Genomic DNA, 24,522 nt, shown 5'->3' with positions numbered 1-24,522 from the left:
AGTCATAGGACATATCGGAGTTTAAGCCCGATCGACCTTTGAGCGATTTTTTGAGGAAACCCTTAGGTGTCAAGTAAATGCAATCGAAGACAGGCTCCGTCTCTTCGTCCGCTCCTTCCAGCTCGCTGTCCTACTCCCCAAGGCAAAATCGACAATATAACCTGTGTGTTGACTACATATGTACATAGACCTCTTACGATTGCTACCCTCATATCGTTATGAGTGAAGCTCTCACTGCCCAAGACCTCGAGTCTGGTCGCGAGAAGACAGCTCAGCAGTTGAGCTACGATGAGGCCAGCGTCGAAGATTCAGACTCCAATCAAAAGCCCGAATACCCTCCACTAAGCCGAGTGATGGTAATTATTTTGGCGATCTACCTGGCAGCCTTTTTGGTAGCTCTTGATCAAACCATCATCGGAGTAGCCATTCCAAAGATTACAGACCAGTTCAAGAGCATCCCCGATATTGCTTGGTATGGAAGTGCCTACTTCTTGACGTCGACAGCGCTACAGCCATCATACGGCCGGATCTATAAGATACTCAATGTAAGTCTTTTGCCGCAACATTCTCCTAAAGCTCACATTCACAAATCTTTCTGACGCTCTTTAGGTGAAATGGTCCTTCTTGGCTGCGGTTAGCATCTTTGAGGTTGGATCGCTGATTTGTGGTGTGGCACCTTCCAGCACAGTCCTCATAGTCGGTCGTGCAATTGCAGGAATTGGCGTTGCAGGCATCTTCTCCGGCGCTCTGGTAATCATCTCCATGACAGTTCCCCTGGAAAAGAGGCCAATCGTTTTTGGTGTATACGGCATGGTCTGGGGAATCGCTTCTATTGTAGGCCCACTCCTTGGAGGAGCATTCACTGATGGTCCGTCTTGGAGATGGTGTTTCTACATCAATCTTCCTGTTGGTGGAGTTTCCATCGCAGTAGTCCTCCTAGTCCTCCGCCTACCAAGCAACACCAAGGTAGCGGGGCTCCCTGTCTTGCAACTTATCAAGGAGCTTGACTTGATAGGTGCAAGTCTGCTCATACCAGCTATCGTATGTTTGATTCTTGCCTTGCAATGGGGTGGAAATACCTATAGCTGGAGAAGCTCTCAAATTATTGGACTGTTTGTGGGGTTTGGTCTGTTGGCTATCCTTTTTGTCGCATCCCAAATCTACATGAGCAAACAAGACGAGGAAAACCAGACAGGCCAGAATGCCGGAAGGGCAACCTTGCCACCTTCAATCCTCAAGCAGCGCACCATTTGGTCCGCCGGCTTGTTTGCATTCTTCTTCAGTGGTGGCTTCTTCCTCCTGGTCTACTATGTTCCCATCTACTTTCAGAGCGTCAAAGGATCTTCCGCAATGACTGCAGGACTTCAGGTTCTACCATTCATGCTTGCCACTGTGGTTTCATCTATTTTGGTAGGTGCTCTGGTCACTACAGTCGGCTATTACACGCCATTTCTGATTTCCAGTACCGCCATTGCTGCTATTGGTACAGGTCTCATGACCCTATACGACGTTGATATTTCGACAGGGAAATGGATCGGTTACCAGATTGTTGTCGGTGCGGGCATCGGTGCTGGTCTTCAAATCCCGATGACAGCCGTGCAGACGGTATTGAAGCCAGAGGACATTCCTGTGGGTACAGCCGCCATCACGTTCTTCCAGACACTGGGTGGAGCCATCTTCATTGCAGTCGGTCAGTCGGTTTTCCAGAATGGTCTGATAGAAGGCATTCGTGCATACGCGCCTGGTGTTGATCCAAGTGCGATCATAAGCGCAGGGGCTACTGAGATGAGGCATGTGTTGATTACCTTAGACCAGCTTGATCGGCTTGATGATGTGATTCGAGCTTATATGAACGGATTGCGGGATACCTATCGTGTCAGTCTGGCCTTGATGGTCGCAGCATTTGTGGCAGCTTGCTTTCTCGAGTGGAAGAGTGTAAAGAAGAGCAAAGGCGTTCTGGATGATGATACAACAATCCATTCTTCATGAAGTCGTTGCCATGAGTCGATCGAACGAAACTTTTGAGTTGGTGCCATGATCAGCTTCATTCTTTCGTGATCGGGTGAACATAGTTCAGCAGTGGATTCCTAAACGCATTTGTAAAAAAGTCTTGATAGATATTCCCGATAACATGGAGCAAATCCCATATGTTATTCTGCGTAATATGTTAGCTAAGAACTGGATCTGTTTTTCGGGTCATGATAGAGGAATATAAAGGTTGATGGCCGTGAAGGCAGCGAGCCCAGAGTACATAAGCTAAGATTAGAGACATTAAAATCAGAATTGAACTAATCAGAAATTCACTTGGTTCGGGCAGCCACAACTGACTAGGTGGCCGTTTTGTTGTGCCTGTTCACCAACTCGTCCTTGTCTTAAGACATATAATACAAATGGGGTATTCCGTCAATGCTAAATCAATTTATTCAAATCATTGATCGTCGTTATTGCTTTTCTCGCTATTCCACAGTGTCTATCACTGGCAATGAGGACCTTGGAAGATTTCCTGAGTTTCCTTTTTCTCGACAAATTCCTCAGCCTATTGCATGTGCCCTTCGGCGCCACTGGTGCAAAACGCACGTTTAATCCAATAATAATAAGAGCGACGAAGTACTATACTGGGATTGAGACAATGTGAGTGGAATTGAGCACATTCGTATATATAAGCGGGGAAATTTCGGGGAATCAAGGTGAGCAACAGGTAATATATCTTGAATTAATATGGAAAATATATCTGTATTGTGTTCAGTGGTCATGTTGTCATAAAATACATACACACTACTATGTAGCCTCTCCATCTCAGATCCGTACTCGTCACATTGTCGAAACACACTTTAAGAATTAAATAACAGTGCCTTTCACTTGCTTTTTGTCGACATTGTAATTGTTCCACATGGCAATTGCTGGGAAAGCAAGAACGAGAAGAACAGCTGCCGTGATACACTCGTACTTCTGACTGTATGCCCACGCGTGGTTGATCGCATTCCTTGTCTCACTACCAGGGGGATAGACGAGCTGAGCTGCCGAGCCACCGGCGTAAATAGTTGCATAGTCAGCCTTGGCTGAATCGGGAAGCGCACTGAGTAGGGCCTGGGGGAATGTATTGGAATAAATGGCGACTGCAACAGCGTAGCCAATAGCTCCTCCGAAACTAGAGGATAGACTTATCATAGCAATCATCAATGGGACGCCATCACGATCAGCGGCAGCCATGACAGCCATCTCATCGCCGATGACAAGAGTACCACCGCCAAATGCGATGAAAATTTGACACATAACCAGGTATCCGATGTTACTTTGGGAGCCTCGGAAGTGAATCATGAGACCCGCGCCAAGTAGCATGAGTGGTGCACCGAAGCAAAGACAGACATTCTTGAAATACTTAGTCTTGCGGATCCAGATACCGAACAGAACTGCCCAGATGGTCGATCCAACGCCGTATATCTGTGTCATGTATCCCGTCTTCGAGGTGTCAAGGTTGTAGACGACTTGCACATAATAGTAAAAATACTGGTCCCACGTGTTGTAGTTGAAGAAAATCACAGCTGACAAGATGCACGCTCCGAGAACTGTGCGCTTTTTGAATAACTCCCATTTGATGAAAGGAGTTCTAGCAAAGAACCGCTCCCAAATAGCAAAGACTGGGAATAGCAAGATTCCAATGACAACCATGGCGATAAAAGTCGCCGAGGAGTATCCGCTAAGGCCATAAGTCTCAAGGCTGAACGGTAGAAGGAATAGGATGAAGGCCGCCATAAGGATGAAAGCGCCAACAACATCAAACTCGTGGAAGTAATAAACAAATGACTGCGCTGTAGTTCGGCCACTCGGGACCCGAATAAAAAGATTCAACTTCTCGGCTTTGCGCTGGTAGAACTTGAACACGAGAGCAAGCGGCACAAAGAGGAGAAAGGTGATTATAGCGAAGCAGCCGTAAGCCCAACGCCAAGTAGAATGGACCAGGAATGCCTGAGCAACAAGAGGCCCCACAAAAGCCGTACAGATCGTTGGCGTACCGATAAATGCGTAGACGAAAGCTCGGTTTCGCAGTCCGGACGCGTCGGCAACGAAGACTGTCAGGATGAAATTCAGGGCAGTATAACCGATCCAGTACAGAGTGTAACCAGCTGCAAACCCATTGGGACCATTGCATGAGGCTATCACGATGAGTCCTAGGATGAATACTAGCAATAAAGCCAGGAAGCCTTCAGCGCGGCCCCAGATATTCAGAGTCTTTGCGATGGGAAGTTGAAGAACTCCACCAACGATTGTCGAGACAATGAATGCCTGGGATATTTGAGGAGCTGAAGCGAAGTTTGCGTATGCGTAGTAGACCACGTTGCTGCTAATAGACGATTGCATAGACAGAGTGAAGAAGCAAAACCAGATCCTAGCAATGAGTCTCAGATCAGTCATTGTCTCATCTAGCTTTGACAAACAATACGGGTGGGGAGATTGTATTGGTCTATTTGTTGGGAGCGCTCAAGCCTTTGAATAGACTTACCAGGCATATGTGGCATACAAGGCGGTTTTGGACCACACCAAAGCCGTAGCTTCAGCTTTTTGGACTCCGACTTGTGCTTCCTGGGTAACCTCATCGGGGTGCTCAAACAATTCCCTCTCATTCCTTTCTTCTAGGCTCCGGGCATCCCCATTCGCCGGGGTTTCCCTGGTTGTTGTCCTGATGTTGGCTGGCCCCTTAGGACCACAGCCAAAATTGAGTATTGTCATGGTCACGAAGGTGACAGCCACAAGTTGGATGATATTCTTTTTCAATATACGATGAGTGAGGGAAAGGTGATCCCTTTGGAAGGTGCGGGAAAGAAGACAAGAGTCAAACAACCACTCCGTGTTGATAAATTGGAGAAGTGCAGGGGCTAATACAGAGCTCTTTTCAAGGCTTAGTATTAACTTCAGGGGTCATACATATATTGTACGCCCAGCGCTATGTGAGGGATATTGCAGCCACGATCCCACTATCACAGGTCTTTCTGTTCGAGAAAGCAAGGCGCTAAAGGCTCGGGCAAATGTTACCTCAATACAATCGAAAGAAACTATAAAATAATCTCAGGGAACATTATTCAGCTATATCGACGCTTCATTGCCGCAAAAGTATCTACAGTCCCTTCTAATTGTGGCGGAGTTGGTTCCAATTTTGCGTATAGCAAAGTGAATAAGGATATGGCACCGAACCACCGAGCAGTGATCATATGCTATTCTAGTGCACGTTGGTTATGCTGTAATTCGAGATTAGTTCGATCGCGCCTTAACCGCTGTCTTCAAAATATGTGCTCATTTCTTCTCAACACAGCCTCCACATGCAACCGAGACCAATGTCGGGTAACGGAGTACTCAGCTTCTCACACTGGGGCTGAATTTTGCTCCACAGTGAGATCTAGGTTGGTATTGTAAGGGATGGGGTTTCCTTAGGTCAAAGGACTAATGTGAGAGAGCTCCCACATGTCAACATCCGGGTTGTATCATATTGTGGTACTAGCTGGTAATTTGCGGTCTTCGGGTTGTTTGAACCTACAAGCTAGTAGAATGGATTATGAAATGTGACGCATTATGAATGTATTCAAAGTGTAGAATTATTGGGGGCTGTACGGTGTCCTACTATGGAGAAGTCATGTCACCATGTCACTGGTGAGAGCTCTCAATAATAGTTCCGACTGGAGGATTAATACTTGTTTTATTTAAATAGCACCTAGATCCCGATGATATGATTATTGAAAGCACCTCCAGAGCTAAAGACAAAGTGAGCACATTTGCGCCCAAGTACCCACATAAACCGGGGATCACCGAGCCCTGTATACCTCGATACAGTAGGGAGGCCAAAGAATCTGAATTTTACCGATGAAAATAACTACGGCATGTCTGTGCACCTAGACAGATCCTTGTGCGGCAAATTGCGCAAGTTTTGGTCGTTGTGGTCTTAGGGCCAAAGAAGCTCAACAGACATGGATCAGATAACGTCAGATTAACTCGGGGCATGAATCCAGCCAGACCATGGTATTGTCGGAGATGGCAATGTGAGATTCGCTTTGACGATGACTCCGGAATACGCAAACCACCTTGGGTATCTGAAATTCGGGGAATTGTTCCCCGAATTCCCCAAGGGCAAACCACTGCCGGTATTCTACAAGGAATTTCTTGGTGGACTGTGTCAGGCCTAACAGCTACCGCCCCATCTGATGACAAGTACGTATAGGCATAATTGAAGCTGTGAGAGGGCGAGTGATAAAGCAGTTGTGTGTGCCTGATGCGGGTTTGGATCGCAATGTGCAGCTCGAAATGGGCCCCAGAGCCTGGTCAAGATATGTCGCGGCCTAATTTCCATTCGCGTTGTTGGGCTAAGCCTCTCCAGAGCCCAAGAGATATATTCTATGCAATGTTGTTCAACTGTAAGCCCCCAGATATGTACTAAGACACCGAAGAACCCACATAATGCCCTAAGCTCCAAAGCACAAACTCCCAGCCGTTTCTAAATGCGACCGACAACCCGAACTATAACAGAAATCATTTCTTGATCCCAATAATAGCCAGATTGCGAGGACTTTGACCGTACTCAAACACCGGCTCAACCCAGCACTCCTTAACGGAATCATGCTCGCGCAAGAACTGCCAGCGATCAACCACAATAGCAGCTTCAACAACCTGAGAACTGAACGCCATCAGACTCCACACAATACTGAGATTCTTGCGCGTATGCAAGTACTCAGCCTCATAGCCCTGCAACTCCTCATCAGACATGGTACACACGCGCTGCTTAACCAACTCGCCCCGGATGGGATCCTGGCTCAATTTGACCGTCGCAGCACGCACATACGCGGAGAAGGACAGGAAGGCAGACTTGCGCAGGGATCCCACGATCAGCGCTATGCCCCCGGCATTGGGGTTGTCTGTGTGATCTTTGTACAGATCGTCAGGGACGTCGGGTTTAGGGATGATGTCGCGATCTAGAAGAACACGCTGCAGCAACGCACGGTAGAAATGGCGCGTGAAGAAATCTTCGCTGTCGGCGCGGCCCCAATTGTGGGGTGCCTGTAGGGCCATTGAGCGGGCTGTGATATTCAGCTTGAAGCCTGTTGTGGTCTTTGCTTCATAGTTTTCATAGAGCTTCGACATCGGAAATCCGTGCGGATCCCATGACGATCCAGTCTTTCTGAGGCGGGGATGGGCGGATCGCAGGATGGGGATCTTGTATGTTGCTGGTCCTAGTCGTTCTGTCACCATGTTGTAGCAGCAGCCGATCATGGCGATTGCTACAACAGAAGGGTTGAGCACTAGTGAGCGAAGTCCGTGGTGGACAAGGTTTCCGCATGAATGAAGAGAAACTACCATCACCCGGGCGTCACTTGGTTTCTTGTCTTCGGGTTGGATTATGACTTCTTCTGTGCTGGTCCGGGTCTCGACTGATGTCTTTGGGTCGACGACGTGCTCGATGATTGGTTCTAGGTAACCATCTTGGATATTATGCTCGATGTAGCTAACAGTGCCTCTGGTATCGACCTCAGGCCGTGGCTTTGGTACGTGTGGTACATGTGGTTTTCCGTACATCGAGCCGAGCACATCATCGGCTTCTAGGGTCATGTCGCCCAACATGTTAAAGGTCGTGACATCTTCATCCTGCCTAGCAGAGTCTTCTGGCACTGCATCGCTCACCTCCGGTTGTACTCCCAAACCCAAGTCAGGAACTTTGGGCTTTTCCGAAGTGGCTAGCTCTGGAGCTAGTTCTGGGGTGTCGGTACAGTCGATGCATTGCCTCTTCGATTTGTTTAGCTTTGCATTATGCATTGTCTTTTTCTTTTCCTCCTTAGCAAGTCGAGCATGAACATCCATACGGCTGGCACCACTGATGTATTGGTGTTTTCGCTCAATGGCAATGATATGTTTATGATAAGGCGAGCTTGCCAGCATGCGCCCTAGGTAATTTTGTCCTGACCCAAAATCGACAATGTGAGATAAGGGCTCGCCGCGACGCTCGTTGACGGTATCCGACAAGGACGCGACATAGCGAGAGAATTGCTCCACCTCATGCTTCTTCTTCTTGTTCATGCCCATAGCAATATGACTGGGGAGAGGTTGGCTGTTCTCAGGTGTGGTGAACTCGCGGCGGAAGCTAAATCGTCGAATGTCACGAATGTACTCGAGGAGGCTTGCTGGCGGGAATGCGCCTCCATTCCAGGTCCTGCCATTCTCGGGGCCTGCGTTTGTTTCGGCGGGTTCGCACAGCGGGCCAATGTCCTCTCTTAGTAGCAGTTGCAAGATGCCGTGGATATCGTGATGCTCAAAGAATGATCGCCAGTCTTGCGGCAGTAGTGACTCGTACAGATCGGGATCGCGCGTCAAGAAATCGAGGATATGCACGCCACCGCAAAGGTTCATGAACATCACGGAATCGGTTGCGAAGGAAAGAAGGGCTTGAACATATTCGTCGGGATCCTTCCACTCCTCGGGGAGTGGAAGAGGATTGTGGATCGTCATGGTAGGACAGGTATCATGAAAAGGATAAAACAAGTCATCAATTCGTGAATTGAGGGACGTTCGATACTGTGGGGAATGTTATCGCATTTTTTTTTAATCTCCCCGCGCCCGCGCCGGGCGCCCAAGGCAGCTTAGTCACTTTTGGGGTCGATCCACACGCAGGAGAGCCCTAAGGAACATCGTCCACAATTCTCTAGTATACAGGTGTATAACTTTGATTTATTCTATCATCCTTCCAGATGCGGAAGGATGGAACAAAATAACGCGAAATGGGGTTGATGCATCTTGCATAACTTATTTATGGTTGCCTTGATATCGTCAGAACAAGTCTACAAGTCTCATGATGCTTATAACTGTTCTTCTATAAGACGGAGTGGATTATCTCGCTAGCTTGGCACTGCACTAACACTTGCATCGGCCGTGTTTACAGAAATCTATTCTGCTCTATTAAGAGTTGCCCTTGCTTGGGCATAATTTGGTCCCACGTTCGAGTTAACTATCTGGTCCTATCACCCGTTTTGGCAGCAGGTATCAAATAGCATCCATATAAGTTTTTAGCTATCTAGGAACCCGCCTAAAAGGGCCGGGAAAAAGAAACAAGATACGGGTCGTACCCATCTCTAACGGCTATAAATCATAAGAAAATAGATGAAATTAAAGCTTGTACCGACAAAAAACAGGTGGTGTAGAGTGATAGTGGTTGAAGAAGAGAAACAAAAGAGAGAGTGGGGTGAACATATTTTTGAAAGGATTGTCATCTCCTTTCGAAGCAAGTCAGGAATTTATTCGATCCCAACACTATATAGTATTGGACAATCGTGACAGCCATACAATCTTGTTCTGTTTGAATTTGGCCACTTTGGGCCACCATTCACCCAAACAGTCTCTCCCGACTCATCAACATGGAGCAAACAAGACATAATGCACCAGCTACAAGTGGAATGCTAAAGGCCCTTGCCATCGCAGAGGTGATTGCTTCAATAGCTGCAGTCCATAAGTCACTGCTGAGCTGCTCAAACAGCGTGCTCTGTGATCCAGCAACAACACTTCGGATTTCTGATTGACTGAATCCCTGGCCTGCTAAAACATGATTCAAGTTGCTGATGGCGTTTGATTGGAACGCTTGGCTGGCAATGACAAGACAGATACCAGCTATAGTCATGAAGATACCGGATACCAGACACATAGGCATGTAGTACCTTATTTTGGGAAGGGCCAAACCGGAGGCAAGGTTGAACGCGATGGTGAACAAGAGGTAAGGGAGAAGTCGGACTGCGGCCATGAGGGATGAGTCGTTCCGAGTGAACTGGAAGTATATCGGTGTGTAGAATGTGGTAAAGAACATGCAGGTATTGGCGCAGGTGGTGGTGATGTAGAACAAGATTTGGGTTCGAGGTTTGAGCAGATGTCCGGGGAATGATCTATGCTCGGGAGTGGTAAAGATGCAGAAGGTCTGCTGTAGTGCGTAAAGGGAAAGCATAACTCCCCATACCACAAGCATTGCAATAGTGCGACCATCATTCCACTTCCAGATACCACCGGCAAAGATGAAGCCCATCGCAAAAGTCACCCACATCGCTGTACTGAGCACAAATCCTACATAATCCAAACTAAGAAGTCGATCTTTGAGTGGTCTTCCAGGAGCCGGACGGATGGCTGGAAGATAGAACAGGTAGACAGGAGCCGTGATAGCACCGATAATAAGATTGATATAGAATCCCCATCGCCAAGTGGCAGATGAATCCGAAAACCCACCACCAACCACAGGGCCCAGGGTCGCTCCCAAGCCCCAGACAAACCCAGTGCCAGCGAGATACGCCCCACGCTCATTTCGAGTCGTCATGCAAGGCCAAAAACGTCGTGTCAGAACGTGTTATTCTTGCTATATGCGTAAACAGAAAGCGAGTGCGATCGGCCTCGATGGTGATGTAACACTAATTTTGAATTGTTTGTAGTGTGACCGCCAATATCCATGCAACAATTGTACCCGCCGTCGTCGACCTGAAGAGTGTGTCTACGATTCTCCACATGTGAATATCTCCTGTCCGTCAGTCCTTGCAGATCAGCCGGAGACCCAACCATTTCGACCGGTAGAGAGTGCACGGCCCATGCGGGAAACAGCCGTGGATGACTCCGAAGCTCACTGGTCTAGAGAGCATTCGGCACTTGCTCGATCATTTGGTTATTTTGAGGATAGCAATTCCAACACATTGGCTCTGCTCCGACGGGTGAGTCTCTTAGTATTGGTTTCCTTGTGGTATTATTTAGACTTATCCAAACTCACAGCTAGAATTACCTGATCAAACTGATACAGAGCTAAAGAATGCCTCGCCCTCTACTTGGGACACCGTTCACTGTGAGCTTGATCCCATGCCTGACCGCCAAATCATGGACTTTCTTGTACAATCTTTTGTCCGTGAATTGAATTGGTAAGCCTATCAATCGGTTTTGCTTAGCAAGATATCTTAGCTCTCTTGTTCTAACCTCTATCACGGGCTCAGGATAAAGCAAGTCATCCACGCCCCCAGCTTCTTGATGGATTATCAGCTGTGGTGGGCAAAGGATAAAATAACGGACATTGCCGACGTCGAGTTTGCAGCTCTAATTGCTCGCATTTGTTCTTATGCGACACAATTTCTACCGTCCCGGTCTCATACTGTTGATCAAATTCTTGGTCGGTCACTAGCCGATATTCGTGACACCTGCAGTAGTATTGGAAAAAATCTTGCGACAGCGTGTGAGATTCTTGGCTGGAAAGGCACTTTGGTCCGTGTTCAACAAATCATTTTTGCTGCATTGAAAGTCTCATGTGAAGGGAGGACTAGTCAATTATGGGAGGGCATAGGTTCTGCATGTCGAGCTGCTCAAAAGGCTGGCATCCACACTGATACTATTGGTTTTGTGGGATCTCAGTTTGCCAGAGATAGTGCCCAGGAGTTAGAAAGAGATATTCAGCGGAGGACATTCTGCAGCCTTTACGTTTTGGACAGGTACGATTGGTATCGACCTGATACTAAAAATTCTACTGACGAATCTGGATGACAGTCATTTGTCCAGACAGCTAGATCGGACCCCCTTCATACCCGATCACTTGGTCGAGCAAACACTACCCCGGCTCCGCGTGATGCCAGACATTGGCAATATACCAACAGAAACAGCTACCAGAGCGCCAGATATCTTCACCGAACGTCTCCTGCAAGTTCAGCTTGGCTTGTTTTGGCGAGGGCTAGGGTTACAGCGTACCTCCGAGTTTAACCTGACCGAGAGTGAGCGGAGGTATGAGAAGCTAAACTCTGAGTATCTAGTCAACTTACACCCGGCCTTCGCTATAACGCACCCAGACACCACTTTGGATAAGGCTATTCCAAAGTTACCCATGCAAAGACAACTTCTATATATCGCGATCTTCGACTCAATTTGTTGGAACTTCCGACCTCTCCTGCTGCTCAAGCCAAACCAAGTCGCAAGGTTAGCCCCCTACAAAAAGGTTCTTCTCCGGTCGCAGAAACAGAGGCTTGGTATGGCAGCACTGAAAGTGCTCGAAGCTGTTGCAACCCTTCATACAATGTTTGGGGGTTCCTATACGCGCTTTTCTACAATTATCTTTAACTCTTTTGAGCCTGCCATTCTTCTGCTTAATCTGTGTTCCAATGCAGATTTCCTATTTGATCAAGACGATTATCACACAGACCTTATGGGAATCAAGGTCAGAATGACATACCGAATAGCAATGCAGGCGGTAGAGCAGGCTGTTCAACGTCTTCAAATGTTAGCCGACCTAAGTGACATCGCTGCCTCTGGAGCCCGTGTGGCTACTCTGCTTTTTGCCAGATGTGTGCAGCCCAAGCAGTCATCTAGTCCGCTCGCTCCCACATTGTCTATTTCTGGTTCTTTGGGGCCAACCCAGTTCCGGCCTCCGATAGAAAGGTATGGCGAACAGGAAGAATGGCCGTCTTTGGAAGCAGGGGATCATTATTTGATGCCCGATAATTTTTCCTCAATGGCGCAAGAAGACTCTTTTCTAAGTCCCCAGTTCTTCATTGGAATTCCCCATACTCTGGGGGGAGGCATTCTTCTGATGTTGTCTTCGAGCTATAGGGATTTACTGTTGGTTATAAATTTAAGTACAGCATCGTTAAAAGATCAGAGGACGCCCTTGGAAGTCCGAAATTCTTGTCTTTATATACTCAAGGATGATATATACGGCCATGGCCACCCAACACAATGGTGAAATAGAAACCATCTAGCAACCAGTTCCTCACATTTCCTGATGATCTACACACGAGAATTACAGGAAAAGCGCCACATCCGGTGTCTGCGCTAGTTCTGACAATAAGATGCAAGGCTGCCGTGCACTATATTCCCAATGCTACCTCGTATGCTACTAGTGTCTATGTGTGTCATTCCAGCCAAGGCCATGTCACTTCCTAGGCGTGGCCATTTCATATCTTCCCCAACGCTATGCCACATCCCATCTGCCGAAATATATCGGATGCAAGATCATGGAGACAATCCTGTCATATAATCATGGACCAACCACAGCATCGACCCCTCCAAAGACATTTCTCCGCCCCCCTCTTCAGCGCACCCCAGTCGTGAGCTAGTCTGACGAGTTGCATCAACAACACACTAGGAATCATGCCTAGCCATTAGCTGACAGGGAATTTATTTTATACTAGACTTCCATAAACTTCATGAATTCGCTCGATATCTTATACAAATCTCAACTTTGAGGATGAATCCAAAACAGAAAATTAACCCACATTCGAGAATGTCGAGGCTTGAGATAGTTCTTTCTTCCGCAGTCCCACGATGCAGTAAAAGATACAGGGTTGTTTGGTCATCGCATTCCTAAGGGTACAGTTGTTCTACTTGTTTGTCAAGGACCAGACTACAAGCCATCAGCTCCATCGAAATACTGGAGTGATGTCAAAGCGTCAAGAATGTATACTGACAAAGGAAACCCAGACCTGGAGGTATTTGATCCAGAGCGATAGCTTGTGCAAAATGAGAAGGGGGATCTTGGGTTTGATACGTCAAGCTATCCACAGTTGGCGTTCGGGTTGGAGATTCGGTCTTGGTGGGATGTAGGCTTGCCACACTTGAGATGAGAATTATGACTACCATGATGACGCTCAAACACTATTCACGTGCTTGGTGACATAGGTATCGATATACATGCCTAAGATTTCGATAAAAATACCCCTTTGCACTGTCTTGCTCCAGCGTTGAATGGGCATATCAGGGCGATGCAACTGATACGTGAGATGGATGGTGGCGAAGATATCTAGAATAACAGCTTGAATCGGGAGTGTTTGAGCCCCGTGTAGACACCAGTCTTAAAGCTACACGTCTGAAACTTGGAATGTATTGAGTAACTATCTAGGTACAGGGGTGTATTTCGTGGGATCCGCCAGTGACTATGGAGCCCAAACGCTCAGCCATGACTTTATCAAAGGTCTCACACGAGGACTGGTAGTTGATCTTGATGGGCATTCAGTATATGGTATGACCTTCAGCAACTGGGTAATGCTGATGTCTCTCCATAGATGTGCACGCACCATATGTTTAGAGACCCTCCGCCTGCGCTGTCTCATGGGGGCTACGGAGATATGGCGGTCGAGAGGGTTGGGAAGAGGAAGAGAAGAAGAAGAGAAGAGGAGGAAGGGGGGTGGGAGTCCTTTTATATGCTCACGTCCCACGTACCTTCCCAAAATGGATGGCCATTTGCTCTTGCCTTTTTTTCTACTCAGGGTTACTGGTTACATAATGAGGCCAAATATGGGCAATGAATACCTGTAGCCTCTCTTCTGCGTATAGCCTTTTAGCATTCGGAAAGGGAAAAAAGACATAGAACACCCGTAGAAGGAGATAAACATGATATTATAGCTGAATATTGAGTTAAATTTGGATACAAACCTGTTTTTCCAGGCCAGAACTACGCAGTTGTCGCAAAAGCCCACCGTAGAAATCAGTCAGCAACACCCGCCTCCGCTCCAGACTCACCCGTGGACCAACCCGAAGCCGAGAACTATCAACAACACACCCAATACCCTATACCACCGCCATGGAGCACGCAGACCCATTCCTACAAGTCCAAGCGTGAGCTCTACATTAATCCCAAAACACAAGTCCCCCACTAACCACGGAGATACCAGGGACGTTGTCTCAACCCTACAAACCAGCCGACCACTCTTCTCCTCATACCTCCGCATCCGGTCGCTAGCCAAAAGCCCAACCAATCCAGAACTCAAACAAGCGCGCTCAGAGCTCGAAAGCACCTTAACAGAGCTAACAGCCGACCTGAACGATCTGGTCGAAAGCGTGCGCGCAATCGAACAAGACCCCTACCGCTATGGACTGGAACTAGAGGAGGTGCAGCGACGGCGCAAGCTCGTCGACGATGTCGGTGACGAGGTGGAAAAAATGCACCAGGAGCTACAACAGGCTGTTTCCAATTCTGCTGTCGATACACTGCCCAATCCTACGGAGTTTGATGCTGCGCTCGAGGAGGAGGAGCGCGGGCGTGGCGGGGATGATTATTATGCCTCTATGGAACAGCAGCGCCAGTCTGAGCTTATGCATGAGCAGGATGAGCAGCTGGATGGTGTTTTTCGCACTGTTGGGAATCTGCGTCAGCAGGCTGATGATATGGGTCGTGAGTTGGAGGATCAGGCTGTCATGATCGATGAAGTTGATACGCTGGCCGACCGGGTTGGAGGGAAGTTGTCGAATGGGATGTCGCGTATCAAGCATATTGTGGCCAAAAACGAGGGTAAGATTGCGTCCTTTTTGCTCTATTTACTTTGTCCATGCTGGATCTCTACTGGGATGGATGGTCTGGTATGGTATGGGAATCTCAAAGTTCAAACTAACTTTTCCGACTAGATACATGGTCCTCGTTTTGTATCGCGACGCTCATATTCGTCCTCGTCTTATTATTAATCCTCCTCATTGCACTGTGATAATACAAAATCAAGGGGTTAGGTAAAAGCAAAAATCATCAAAAGGGGGAATCATGGCGTTTTAGTTGCGAGCCTTCTTGCGCGGGCGCGACTCACTTTCTTCATCGGAGTCCTCTCCGTCCATCTCCTCCATATCGAGATCCATATCTTCGAGCTCTTCGCCGATCTGGAAGGATTGAACTGCGGTCAAAGTTAGCGGGGAGGGAAACATCTCACTCGCTGTCCAGGGCCTACATACCGTAGTAGCTGAGCGCATCGGGCCAGAGGTCCTCGGCAATGGCAACAGCAAGGTCATCTCCATCGGGGAAGATATCGATTTCTTCAAGACTGGCGTCGTCATCCTCCTCATCCTCGGAGTCAGAGTCACCGGCCTCCTCAATATCCTCGCCCTTCTGGATCTTGGCCCAGCGAGCCTCGATCTCCTTGGCAGCCTCCTTGGACTGAGCGGCAGAGACGTCACGGCCGCGGTATCCGAAGAATCCGAAGAAGCTCATGCCAACGGGGCTGGGGTCCTCATCATCCTCATCATCCTCGGCGTTGGCAATCTCAGCCTCGGCCTCCTCAACCTTCTTAACAAGAGCAGCGAACTCGGGCAACTTCTTACGGTCACCGCCCTTCTTCTTCTCAGCCTCAGCAAGGTCACAAGCAGCATCGAGCATGCCCTTGGTCAAATCCATATCCTTCTTCCAGTTGATGCGGACGGGCTCGGAGACCAGACCTTCCCAGGTGCGGGTCTTGCCAGCAGCGTTCTTGGAGACCTCCTGGCGCCAGTAGAACTCCTTGACGAGCTTATCGTTGGTGAAGAAGGGGTTCTCCTCACCAGTCTTGAACTCGAAGGTGAAGCGCAAGCTGCGGGGCTCGCCGTTGCCTTGGGCATCAAGCTCGAATCGCTCGACGGTAAGGTTCTTGAGGCTCTCGCCAAGGACTTGGGCGTCGCTAGACAGAATGTATTCGTCGATCTCGGGAGGAGCACTGGCGAACACGCGCATCCAGAACTCAGCCTGCACATCGGGGATGTTGATGATCTCGCTGCGCTTCTGGATCAGGGGGGCCATGAGCTTGACAGAGTGGCGCACTATAGAGTGTGTATGTTAGCAATTGGTTCATCAATAACTCCATACGCTTCTCAATGCCATTGTCTTGTTCCCGTGGTAGAGTAGACTCTGCAAGCTGTTTTACTTGCCCCGCCATAACAAGAGAGAGACAAACAAAAGCTAGGAAATCAGAAACATACACTGCTCAACCTCAGCACGAGAGAACTGCTCTTCCAAAATAGCAATCTTCTTCATAGCCGCCTCGGGGATGCTAGGCATCTCGACGCGGTCAAGGAGGGACTGATCGTTAGACATAATGTGTATTCGTGAAGATAGGTCGTAAAAGTAAATAAAAGAAACAAACACGCAGACTTGAGTGTTCAATGTTATAAAGAGAGAGGAAATGGAGGGGGGAAAGATCAAGAGGAAGGAAAAAAACAATTCAAGGACGGCAGAGAAAAAAAAAAAAAAAAAAAAAAAAAAAAAAAGCTATGCGCGCATCAGCAGGAGATGAGCTAGGACAGCTACATGCTGATACTTGATAGTACTTCCAATTCCATGGTACTACAGCGGAGTACCAAAGTATCTCTGTGTACCACAGTGTCCACCGGGCAACGGACAATGGTGGGGGTTGTCCGGATAGTTCGCCTGAGGTGTCGAGTACTACATCATAGGCCAAAAAGATGAAGAGAAAACTCTGACGCTGATCTTATTTGGGGTGGAGCTCAATGTGTCCAATGTTAGTACTTTTCGATTATAGAACGTTCTGGTGGGCACTAGCTAGTTGGGCTTGTAATTGGATATTGTAGAGGGGTAAAGGAAGGGATAGATTCAATGCTAGGTGGTAGGGAATGCATAGTTTGATGTTTACATGTTCATAGGTGTTTAATCTGTGTGACTGTAAGAGACATTCTATCTTACTTCAATGTTTTCATTGTGATTTGACAGATGCAGGAGGTCGTAAAAACCTCACCGTATGTCTATAAGAACTTTCAAATGGAGCCCCAATGCATACATTTTCACCAATCAACAATATGTTTTAGGTAAATGGCCCTTGGTCTATATTTTAGCCAAAACAAAAAAAATCCCCTTACCCTATCTTGCCCAGGGGTTGACTCCCTAAAATTGGTGTATCACGTACCTCACCACTGAAAATCCCATAAACATGCACCGCCACCTACATAGCCACAATAATCAGATCCAAGATCCTATCTCAAACCCCTCCGATTAGATAGAAGGAAGCGGAGACCGAAGGAAAAGGAAAAAGCAAGCATATAAGATAAACTAAAAATAAGGAATACTTTATTTCAACGGCAATTCATGTTAGGATCTTGAGCAGAGTCCCATCTATAGGAGGTAGAGACTGCATTAGTATATTCAGAGATTCATCACCTCAGCAAGTAGATTATGTATTTATTTTTCAAATCCCCCTCTTTCAACTCATCTCCGTCTCTCCGGAGTCCGAGTCCGAACTTCCCCTCATATGATTAGTTCATGCATGACCCAGTTAGATAAGAGGAGCGGTCTGCACGTTCAGCGTGTAAACCCTCAACGTGGACACACGGGACCTGCAGGACTGGTCAATCGGGGCCAGCAGGCACGAGGCACGTTTTGTGATGATACGAATTAAGGAGACGAAAAAGAGTCGGGGATGAGTTCCGGGATCTGATCTCGGGGGTTTTAAAAAGAGGGGGCAAATTGCTGGGATGTGGAAGTGGAAGTGAAGAGTGAAGCGAAATGAAAAGTGAAAAGTGAAAAGTAGAAATTGGGCATATTCCTGATCGTAGATTCGAGCACATAGATCTCATGGCCAGTAACCGGAGTCGGGATATCTTATTCCATATTTTGTTTTTCCTTTTCGAAGCTTGGGGTGGATGAGGTTCATTGAACCAAGTAGAAAGAAACCGCAATATTGGAAAGCAAAAAGCAAACGAAAGCAAAACGAATAAAAAAAACAACTTTTTTCGGTGATTTGGATCAGATATCAAATCAAACCAAACCACAAAGCGAAATGAACCTCGTCCAATGCTACCCCAAGCATCTTCCGATTAAGAACCGAGGTTAAGTCATGAAAGTCCATATATCCCATGCCCGTTCGCCAAGAATGCAATGATTAAAAAAAAAAAAGGAACAGAACAGAACGAAAACAGCAAGGGCAGCGTCACATGCACAGAACACATCACCATGCATGTCTCCGCCCAGATCGAACTGTTGTAAAAGTGAAAATAGCAAGGCAGTGTCATCAATAGGCCAGAGGGCAAGAGCCACAAAGACAAAAAACAAAAAGATCTCAAACCATCCAGTCAAGACCATTAGCCTCTTCTTCCACAGGGAACACTTCACGCGCATACTCTTCCATATCGCGCCAGCCCTGCCAGAGATGTCGAGACTCGTCTGTCACCCGAAGCGAGATAACACCGCCAGGCCCTTGCATCATCCCTGCACCGGCGCCCTTTCCACCCGCCGGTCCAAGACCCTTTGGTGAGCCCGCGGCGGGCTGTGAGAACTCCGGCTGTGGAAAGTAGGGGGCATCGCATCTGCCGAATAGCTCCTCCAGCGCTTCGAGCTGTTCTCGATATCCAGGTGGGATGTTGACCTTGATCTCGATCTTGGGCACGCGGACGTACTGGCATGGACGGTCCAGGGCTCGCGAGAATGCTGCGCACACCTGCAACGGGGAGAGGGTCTCGAAGGTGAGAGCAATACTAAGAAGCGGTGTGTTAGCTGGTTTGTCTTCGTTTCTCGTTCTTTCTCTCGTAGTTATCTTCTACGCCACGGATTCCGGATGGGAATCCGTAGACCCTGGGAGAAGCCCCGAATTTTTAAGGATTGTGTTTCCTGCACTCACCGATGACCATTCCATTTCTTTGTGCCGTCCTTGAAAATCTGCAGCAGAGTCGGACCAACATCGTGCTCGGCATCCAGCCACGGCAACGGAATTTCAGGATCAAACGGCGCACGCCACTCAAAACTCCCATCTGCCAGTAACTCCATCTGGAAGAGCGGGTATGGCAAGCTCGTGAAGTTGTTATTGTAGATACCAGCGTAGACGAAAGTAGCCGGCATTCCGAGCTGACGGACGTAATTCTCGACTGTGAACTTCGGCGCCCACTGCGGGACCGCAGGCCAAGGACCATGAACAGAATGATCCGGCATACTGCTGTAGATGTAGTGCTGGATTGAGCCGGAACGTTTTGCAGCGTCTGCTAGGTCACGGCCGATGGCGACCTCGTCGCCGGACTGGGAGGTGGTATTGATGAAGGCGAGCTGGGCGCCTCTGAAGAGCTCGTCCATCAGGGCGATGTTGCCGAGCAGCGGGCCTTGCAGGAGGGTTACATTGGGGAGTTGTTGGAGTTCTGGTGCGATGACGCCTTTCAGGGAATGGATTTGCGCGCGCACTGAGTACCCCACGGCGGACGCGACGCGGATCAGTGAGGCCGCTTGCCGGCCTGTCGCGTTGACCACGGCAATGGTCTTCTGCGGTTGTGTCATTCGGGTTGATCGGGGAGGGACCGAGGGGGGAGGGGTATAAAGGGAGGAAGTATAGTAAGTAATGAAGAAGTGAGTTTATCAGAGAGGGCAGGAAGGACAGATAAAAGAAGAGAAATCCGGAGTAAGCCTTGGCGAGAAGGGCTTTGCGATGGTGGGGTAGAGGTTGGAAAGTTGTATGTAACAAGAATCGTGATCAGACCTAAATTATGCGATTGGAACAGTCAGTTTACTCCAAATGGTGTCCTTCTGCCCTTATGTCCTTCTGATCTGCAATTTTAATAAAAGTTTGAAATTTTTTAAAAAAAAATCGAAAAAAAATCGAAAAAACTCCATTGAAATCCCGAAAAACGCGGAGAAGACGAAAAGGATAAGATAAGAATTTCTTTATACATCCTTGCCTATATTACTATATTACATATATGACTATATTCTACTATATTCCAATGCAACGTACGTTATAATTTCCCCCTTTTTTTTGATCTTTTCTAATATGAGTGATATATCCCCCAAATATTCAATCCATAACCAAATCTGAACATCCCCCGAGAAAAGGAAAAAAAAAAAAAAAAGGAAAATCCACAGTGCGGTCTCGTCCACCGGTTTTACGTAAATCGGCACCACACCTGGATATTTTCGGCAGCAACGGGAAGTCATGTTATTCGGGAACTTATAGGCTTAGATTTTACTTCATCTTAACCTAGATGGTGTCATTGTGGTACATCTATTCTATTCCATCCTAGACAGATCACACACCTATATACACCTAAAGATCTATACATCTATACATCCATGCCAGCATTGACCTCGAACCCAGAACGGAACCCCATCCGAGGGAAATACTACCCAAAACTAGTTAATACTAAAATCGCGCAGGTGACTTCATACCATCGTAGAGGCCTTCCTATTCCACCAACTGTCTGCCAGCGACAGTCTCACGTGGTGTATATCGTATATCTGCTCCAGGATGTGGGCTGGTGCTTGTCCAATAGCGGCGTTGGGGCCTTGGCACAGGTTGACGTGCTACACTGGCCATGTCCGGCTTGCCATTTCACCCGATACGTCCATTGGTCAGGGCAACAAGGTACCTATAGGGACCTTTCTAGCACAATAGTTGGGAAAATGACTCCGTAGTGTGAAACTAGATATCTCGGTGTGCCTGAACCCCGCAATTCTCATAAGGCCTAAACATGACCATCACATCATTCCCTGCTGCATCAGCCACAAATGAGACTATTTTCTAGATCCATGAGGCAATCACGGTGTGCTTGGCTGGAATACTACAGTATATATATACTAGTACTCCGTGGTCTATACTTATTATCTTAGTCGGTTGTACGATGTGGGTATAGGAAAAAGCAAAGGAGGGACAAAAAGCAAAAAAAAAAAAGGAATTCATGCAGACATATAACCCCACCATAAGAGACAATTAGTTGGAGTCATCCCCTTTCCCTTCTATACAAATCTAGAACCCTAACAATATCCTTTCTACCTTGGCAAATAACCTGTACAAAATACACGAACCATAAAACCCCAGAAAAACAGAAAAAGAAAAAAACGAAAACGAAAAGAGCAAAAATGCTCTTATCTTCCCCACTTAGTGGCTGTATCCCGGCTACGGCTGGGGCCGATCTCCGCGGATGAAATTCCGTATTCCAGCCTGGTGATGGTGCCACAGCTAAAAGAAGGCAATAGAAGTAGAAAGGGGCCATCATTTGTGCAAAGTTCCACTCGGGTTCTGGCGTGATCAAAAAATGAAGTACGAAATTCGGATAATGTGCGACATTAACCAAATGGTGCAAAATATGGTGTCAGAATAAGCCCGACAGTGTACTCGATGGTGTATATTATTCTAAGTAATTCTATACTGCACGATGTCACCATACCAGACGTAAAGTGCAGTCATTCCCGCCCAACTGGATCTATTGAAGAAAGCAGGGAAAACTTCCACCCCCCAAAAGAAGTCACCCATATTGCTTACCTAGGGGACGAGGTCAATGCCCCCTTTTTTTTTTAGAAAAAAAAGGAGGCACATTCATCCATGGATAGCACATCAAGCTATAGGTAAGCAGAAAAAAAAAAAGGTAAAAAAACCATCCTACATAAAGCAAGGAGGCATACGACACACACTACATCCCAACCCCAAATTCCACAATCCAGTCCGGGCCGGCTGAGCTTAATCCCAAACCCAATCCGATACGATACCTATGACGAAAACAACCCCAGTCTAAGAAGGCGCAGACCCAGGAATCATTCGGCTCTTAGCACCATCCTGTTCCCACTCCTCCATCTCCCGCTGGCTTATCTCTTTCGGCCCAACTCCAGCCATACCCCAAACGAAGGGGCGATGACGCGCCAGGAGTTCGGCGGCTGGTCGCTCGTCCGAATGCAGATGAGCGCCGGATTTGCGGAGGAGGAGCGTGTGCTCGGAGAGACCCGCGTTCGCGGCCAGGAAGAGCGGGGTGCGGCCGGCGCGATTGCGGAGGTGCACGGAGCCGCCTTGAGATAGGAGGAAGTGGAGGATTTCGATTGACGGGGATGTTGCTGCTAGGTGCTGTGTTGGGTTAGTGATGTGTTCGAGATAAGGGGTGCGAGAGATAGGGAATTGGTGACAGGGGATGGGAGAGGATTGGGACGGGAAATGAGGTGGGATGATGCTTACGATGGGCGTGTTGCCGGAATAATCGGCGTCGTTCAGGAGCCAGTGGTGTTCGGTCTTGGTGATGGCTTGGACCTTCTCCAGGTCGCCCACGGCGATGGCATACCCCATTGATGTGAGTGTCTGGATGCGTTCGGGGAGTGCGCCGTCCGGGTGTCGGAAGATAGGCAGGGATGACTCAGTGAGTTCGCCTCGGATAGATACTGACATGCGTTTGGCGATGGATTCCGGTGTGGATTCTGGCAGAGCGAGGAGATAGGCGAGTTTCGTCAATGCTCCCTCGGTTGTCATGTCGAGACCGGCTACGACACCTGCTCGGGAGAGACTCATGCCTGTGGCATAGACCGGACTAACGCTGCCCGTGAGGCCTAGAAGATATGTCAGTCGCATACCCTTGATCGGTATGCCAAGCAGTGGGGCATAACTCACATTGTGTGATGTTCACAATAACAATACCCCGCTGGATAGCGCTGGCCAAGACGTTGATCATGGCATTATCCTGACCGGAGGGCGCATTTCCTGCGCCAAAAGTCTCAAGAATCAACCCGCGCAAGCCATCCAGTTTCAGCACCGCATCCACCATCTCGGGCTTGATACCAGGGAAGATACGCAGACAAGCAACATGGGTAGTATCCAGATTCGTCTGAATACTAAACGGCACCAAGCTCGTCGGCCGATGCACCATATCCCAATTAACATTAGTGCGCATAGAAGTCGTAACCGCCAAGGGAGCACAATTCGGCGCATCGAACGCGGCAAAATCACTCGCCGCAACCTTCGTCGTCCGATTCCCGCGGAACAACCGATTATTAAAGTACAAACACACCTCAGGAATCATGAAATGACCTGCAACAACCAATGACCCGAGCAGATTATCCGTAGCATCATTCTGCAGCTCAAGCATAGGCGCCTGCGACCCAGTAAGAACAACCGGCTTCCCAAGATTCTGCAGCATAAAGCTGAGCGCCGAGCACGTGTACGCCAGACTATCCGTTCCATGCAGGACAACGAACCCGTCGAAGAGGGTGTAATTCCGCTCGATCGCCTCGGCGATTTGAGCCCAGCCCTTTGCGTCAATCGAGCTGCTGTCGAGCAGTTCCTCGAACTCGAAAACCGTGTACCGGACCTGTCGTCCGTAGGCTGTCATCGGTGTGCGTAGGCTTGGATGTTCTTTTATTTCGCCCGCGGCGTTAGCGACCACGTCCATTGTTGCGCTGGCCGAGCCGTCGTTGAAGGTGGGGACTCGCGCCATGCATTTTTCTTGGAATCCCCGCGCGGGGATGAAGCCGGCTGGTGAGGGCTGCATGCAGATTGTGCCGCCGGTCATGATGATTAGGACGCGCGACTCTGGAGTCGTTTCTTCGGCTTTGGCTGCGGCCAGCGCTGGAACAGTGGCCATTTTGGTGCTTCCTGCGCTGAGGTGAGGGTTCAGGCCGGTAGAGATCATGGTGATGTGGTAATTTCCGATTGTTGTCGGGTGGTTTGTATCGTTTGACCTATGACTTGTGTCGTAACTTCGATGATCGAGTAATCCAACGGGGTCAGTTGAGATCGGATCAAGACATTGATTCGTCAATTCATTCAGGTCCTCGGGTGAGCCTCGATTATAATGTGGGCTGGGGAAATGTTCAAGAAAGAATGTTGCCAGTCGGAAACCACACCAAATAAAAACGTTAAAACGTTGAAATCACTCAACTGCGTAGATCGTCAATGATTGACTCTTTTGGCCGAAGAAGAGTTACCCCAACTGACCCCAAATCAAATTACGTACAGCCATTACCATTGGTCAATGCCAATTTAAGACTTTGACTCCACTCTGAGCGATCTCGGAGGATTGGCGAAAGTGTCTCACGTGATGGTACTCCTTGAATGGGAGGTTCATAATATATCA

The 24,522-nt window shown here is 48.2% G+C and overlaps 8 protein-coding genes across 8 annotated transcripts; 3 read left to right on the top strand and 5 right to left on the bottom strand.

Annotated features, from left to right (window-relative positions):
- Positions 1 to 218: 218 nt before the first annotated feature.
- On the top strand, positions 219 to 1,989 carry N7537_005537 (MDR family MFS transporter; the record flags this gene model as incomplete). The annotated part of the gene is made up of 2 exons (XM_056896594.1): positions 219 to 545; positions 610 to 1,989. 2 exons carry the CDS (start codon positions 219 to 221, stop codon positions 1,987 to 1,989), a joined length of 1,707 nt encoding a protein of 568 aa, XP_056752379.1.
- Positions 1,990 to 2,838: 849 nt separating this feature from the next.
- crmC (siderochrome-iron transporter crmC) lies at positions 2,839 to 4,728 on the bottom strand (the record flags this gene model as incomplete). The annotated part of the gene is made up of 2 exons (XM_056896593.1): positions 2,839 to 4,387; positions 4,502 to 4,728. 2 exons carry the CDS (start codon positions 4,726 to 4,728, stop codon positions 2,839 to 2,841), a joined length of 1,776 nt encoding a protein of 591 aa, XP_056752378.1.
- Positions 4,729 to 6,516: 1,788 nt separating this feature from the next.
- Positions 6,517 to 8,484, bottom strand: N7537_005535 (uncharacterized protein; the record flags this gene model as incomplete). The annotated part of the gene is made up of 1 exon (XM_056896592.1): positions 6,517 to 8,484. The coding sequence occupies one exon, from the start codon at positions 8,482 to 8,484 to the stop codon at positions 6,517 to 6,519; it is 1,968 nt and encodes a 655-aa protein (XP_056752377.1).
- Positions 8,485 to 10,221: 1,737 nt separating this feature from the next.
- On the top strand, positions 10,222 to 12,589 carry N7537_005534 (fungal specific transcription factor domain-containing protein; the record flags this gene model as incomplete). The annotated part of the gene is made up of 5 exons (XM_056896591.1): positions 10,222 to 10,389; positions 10,440 to 10,712; positions 10,771 to 10,913; positions 10,986 to 11,474; positions 11,530 to 12,589. Coding segments are annotated over 5 exons (2,133 nt in total), but the record flags the coding sequence as incomplete, so codon positions are not given.
- A 1,962-nt stretch (positions 12,590 to 14,551) lies between these two features.
- N7537_005533 (SNARE domain protein) lies at positions 14,552 to 15,372 on the top strand (the record flags this gene model as incomplete). Its single annotated transcript, XM_056896590.1, has 2 exons — positions 14,552 to 14,586; positions 14,643 to 15,372. The coding sequence occupies 2 exons, from the start codon at positions 14,552 to 14,554 to the stop codon at positions 15,370 to 15,372; spliced, it is 765 nt and encodes a 254-aa protein (XP_056752375.1).
- Positions 15,373 to 15,510: 138 nt separating this feature from the next.
- On the bottom strand, positions 15,511 to 16,798 carry N7537_005532 (histone chaperone napB; the record flags this gene model as incomplete). The annotated part of the gene is made up of 3 exons (XM_056896589.1): positions 15,511 to 15,629; positions 15,688 to 16,524; positions 16,684 to 16,798. The coding sequence occupies 3 exons, from the start codon at positions 16,796 to 16,798 to the stop codon at positions 15,511 to 15,513; spliced, it is 1,071 nt and encodes a 356-aa protein (XP_056752374.1).
- Positions 16,799 to 18,773: 1,975 nt separating this feature from the next.
- On the bottom strand, positions 18,774 to 19,975 carry N7537_005531 (NmrA family NAD(P)-binding protein; the record flags this gene model as incomplete). The annotated part of the gene is made up of 2 exons (XM_056896588.1): positions 18,774 to 19,188; positions 19,332 to 19,975. The coding sequence occupies 2 exons, from the start codon at positions 19,973 to 19,975 to the stop codon at positions 18,774 to 18,776; spliced, it is 1,059 nt and encodes a 352-aa protein (XP_056752373.1).
- Positions 19,976 to 22,199: 2,224 nt separating this feature from the next.
- Positions 22,200 to 24,078, bottom strand: N7537_005530 (putative lysophospholipase; the record flags this gene model as incomplete). Its single annotated transcript, XM_056896587.1, has 3 exons — positions 22,200 to 22,526; positions 22,635 to 22,999; positions 23,061 to 24,078. The coding sequence occupies 3 exons, from the start codon at positions 24,076 to 24,078 to the stop codon at positions 22,200 to 22,202; spliced, it is 1,710 nt and encodes a 569-aa protein (XP_056752372.1).
- Positions 24,079 to 24,522: the final 444 nt, after the last annotated feature.

The sequence above is a fragment of the Penicillium hordei genome (assembly GCF_028827395.1).
Source record: "Penicillium hordei strain IBT 12815 chromosome Unknown utg000003l_segment0_segment0, whole genome shotgun sequence".
NCBI classification, from domain to species: Eukaryota; Fungi; Ascomycota; class Eurotiomycetes; order Eurotiales; family Aspergillaceae; genus Penicillium; species Penicillium hordei.
This window is presented reverse-complemented; position numbering and strand designations above follow the sequence as displayed.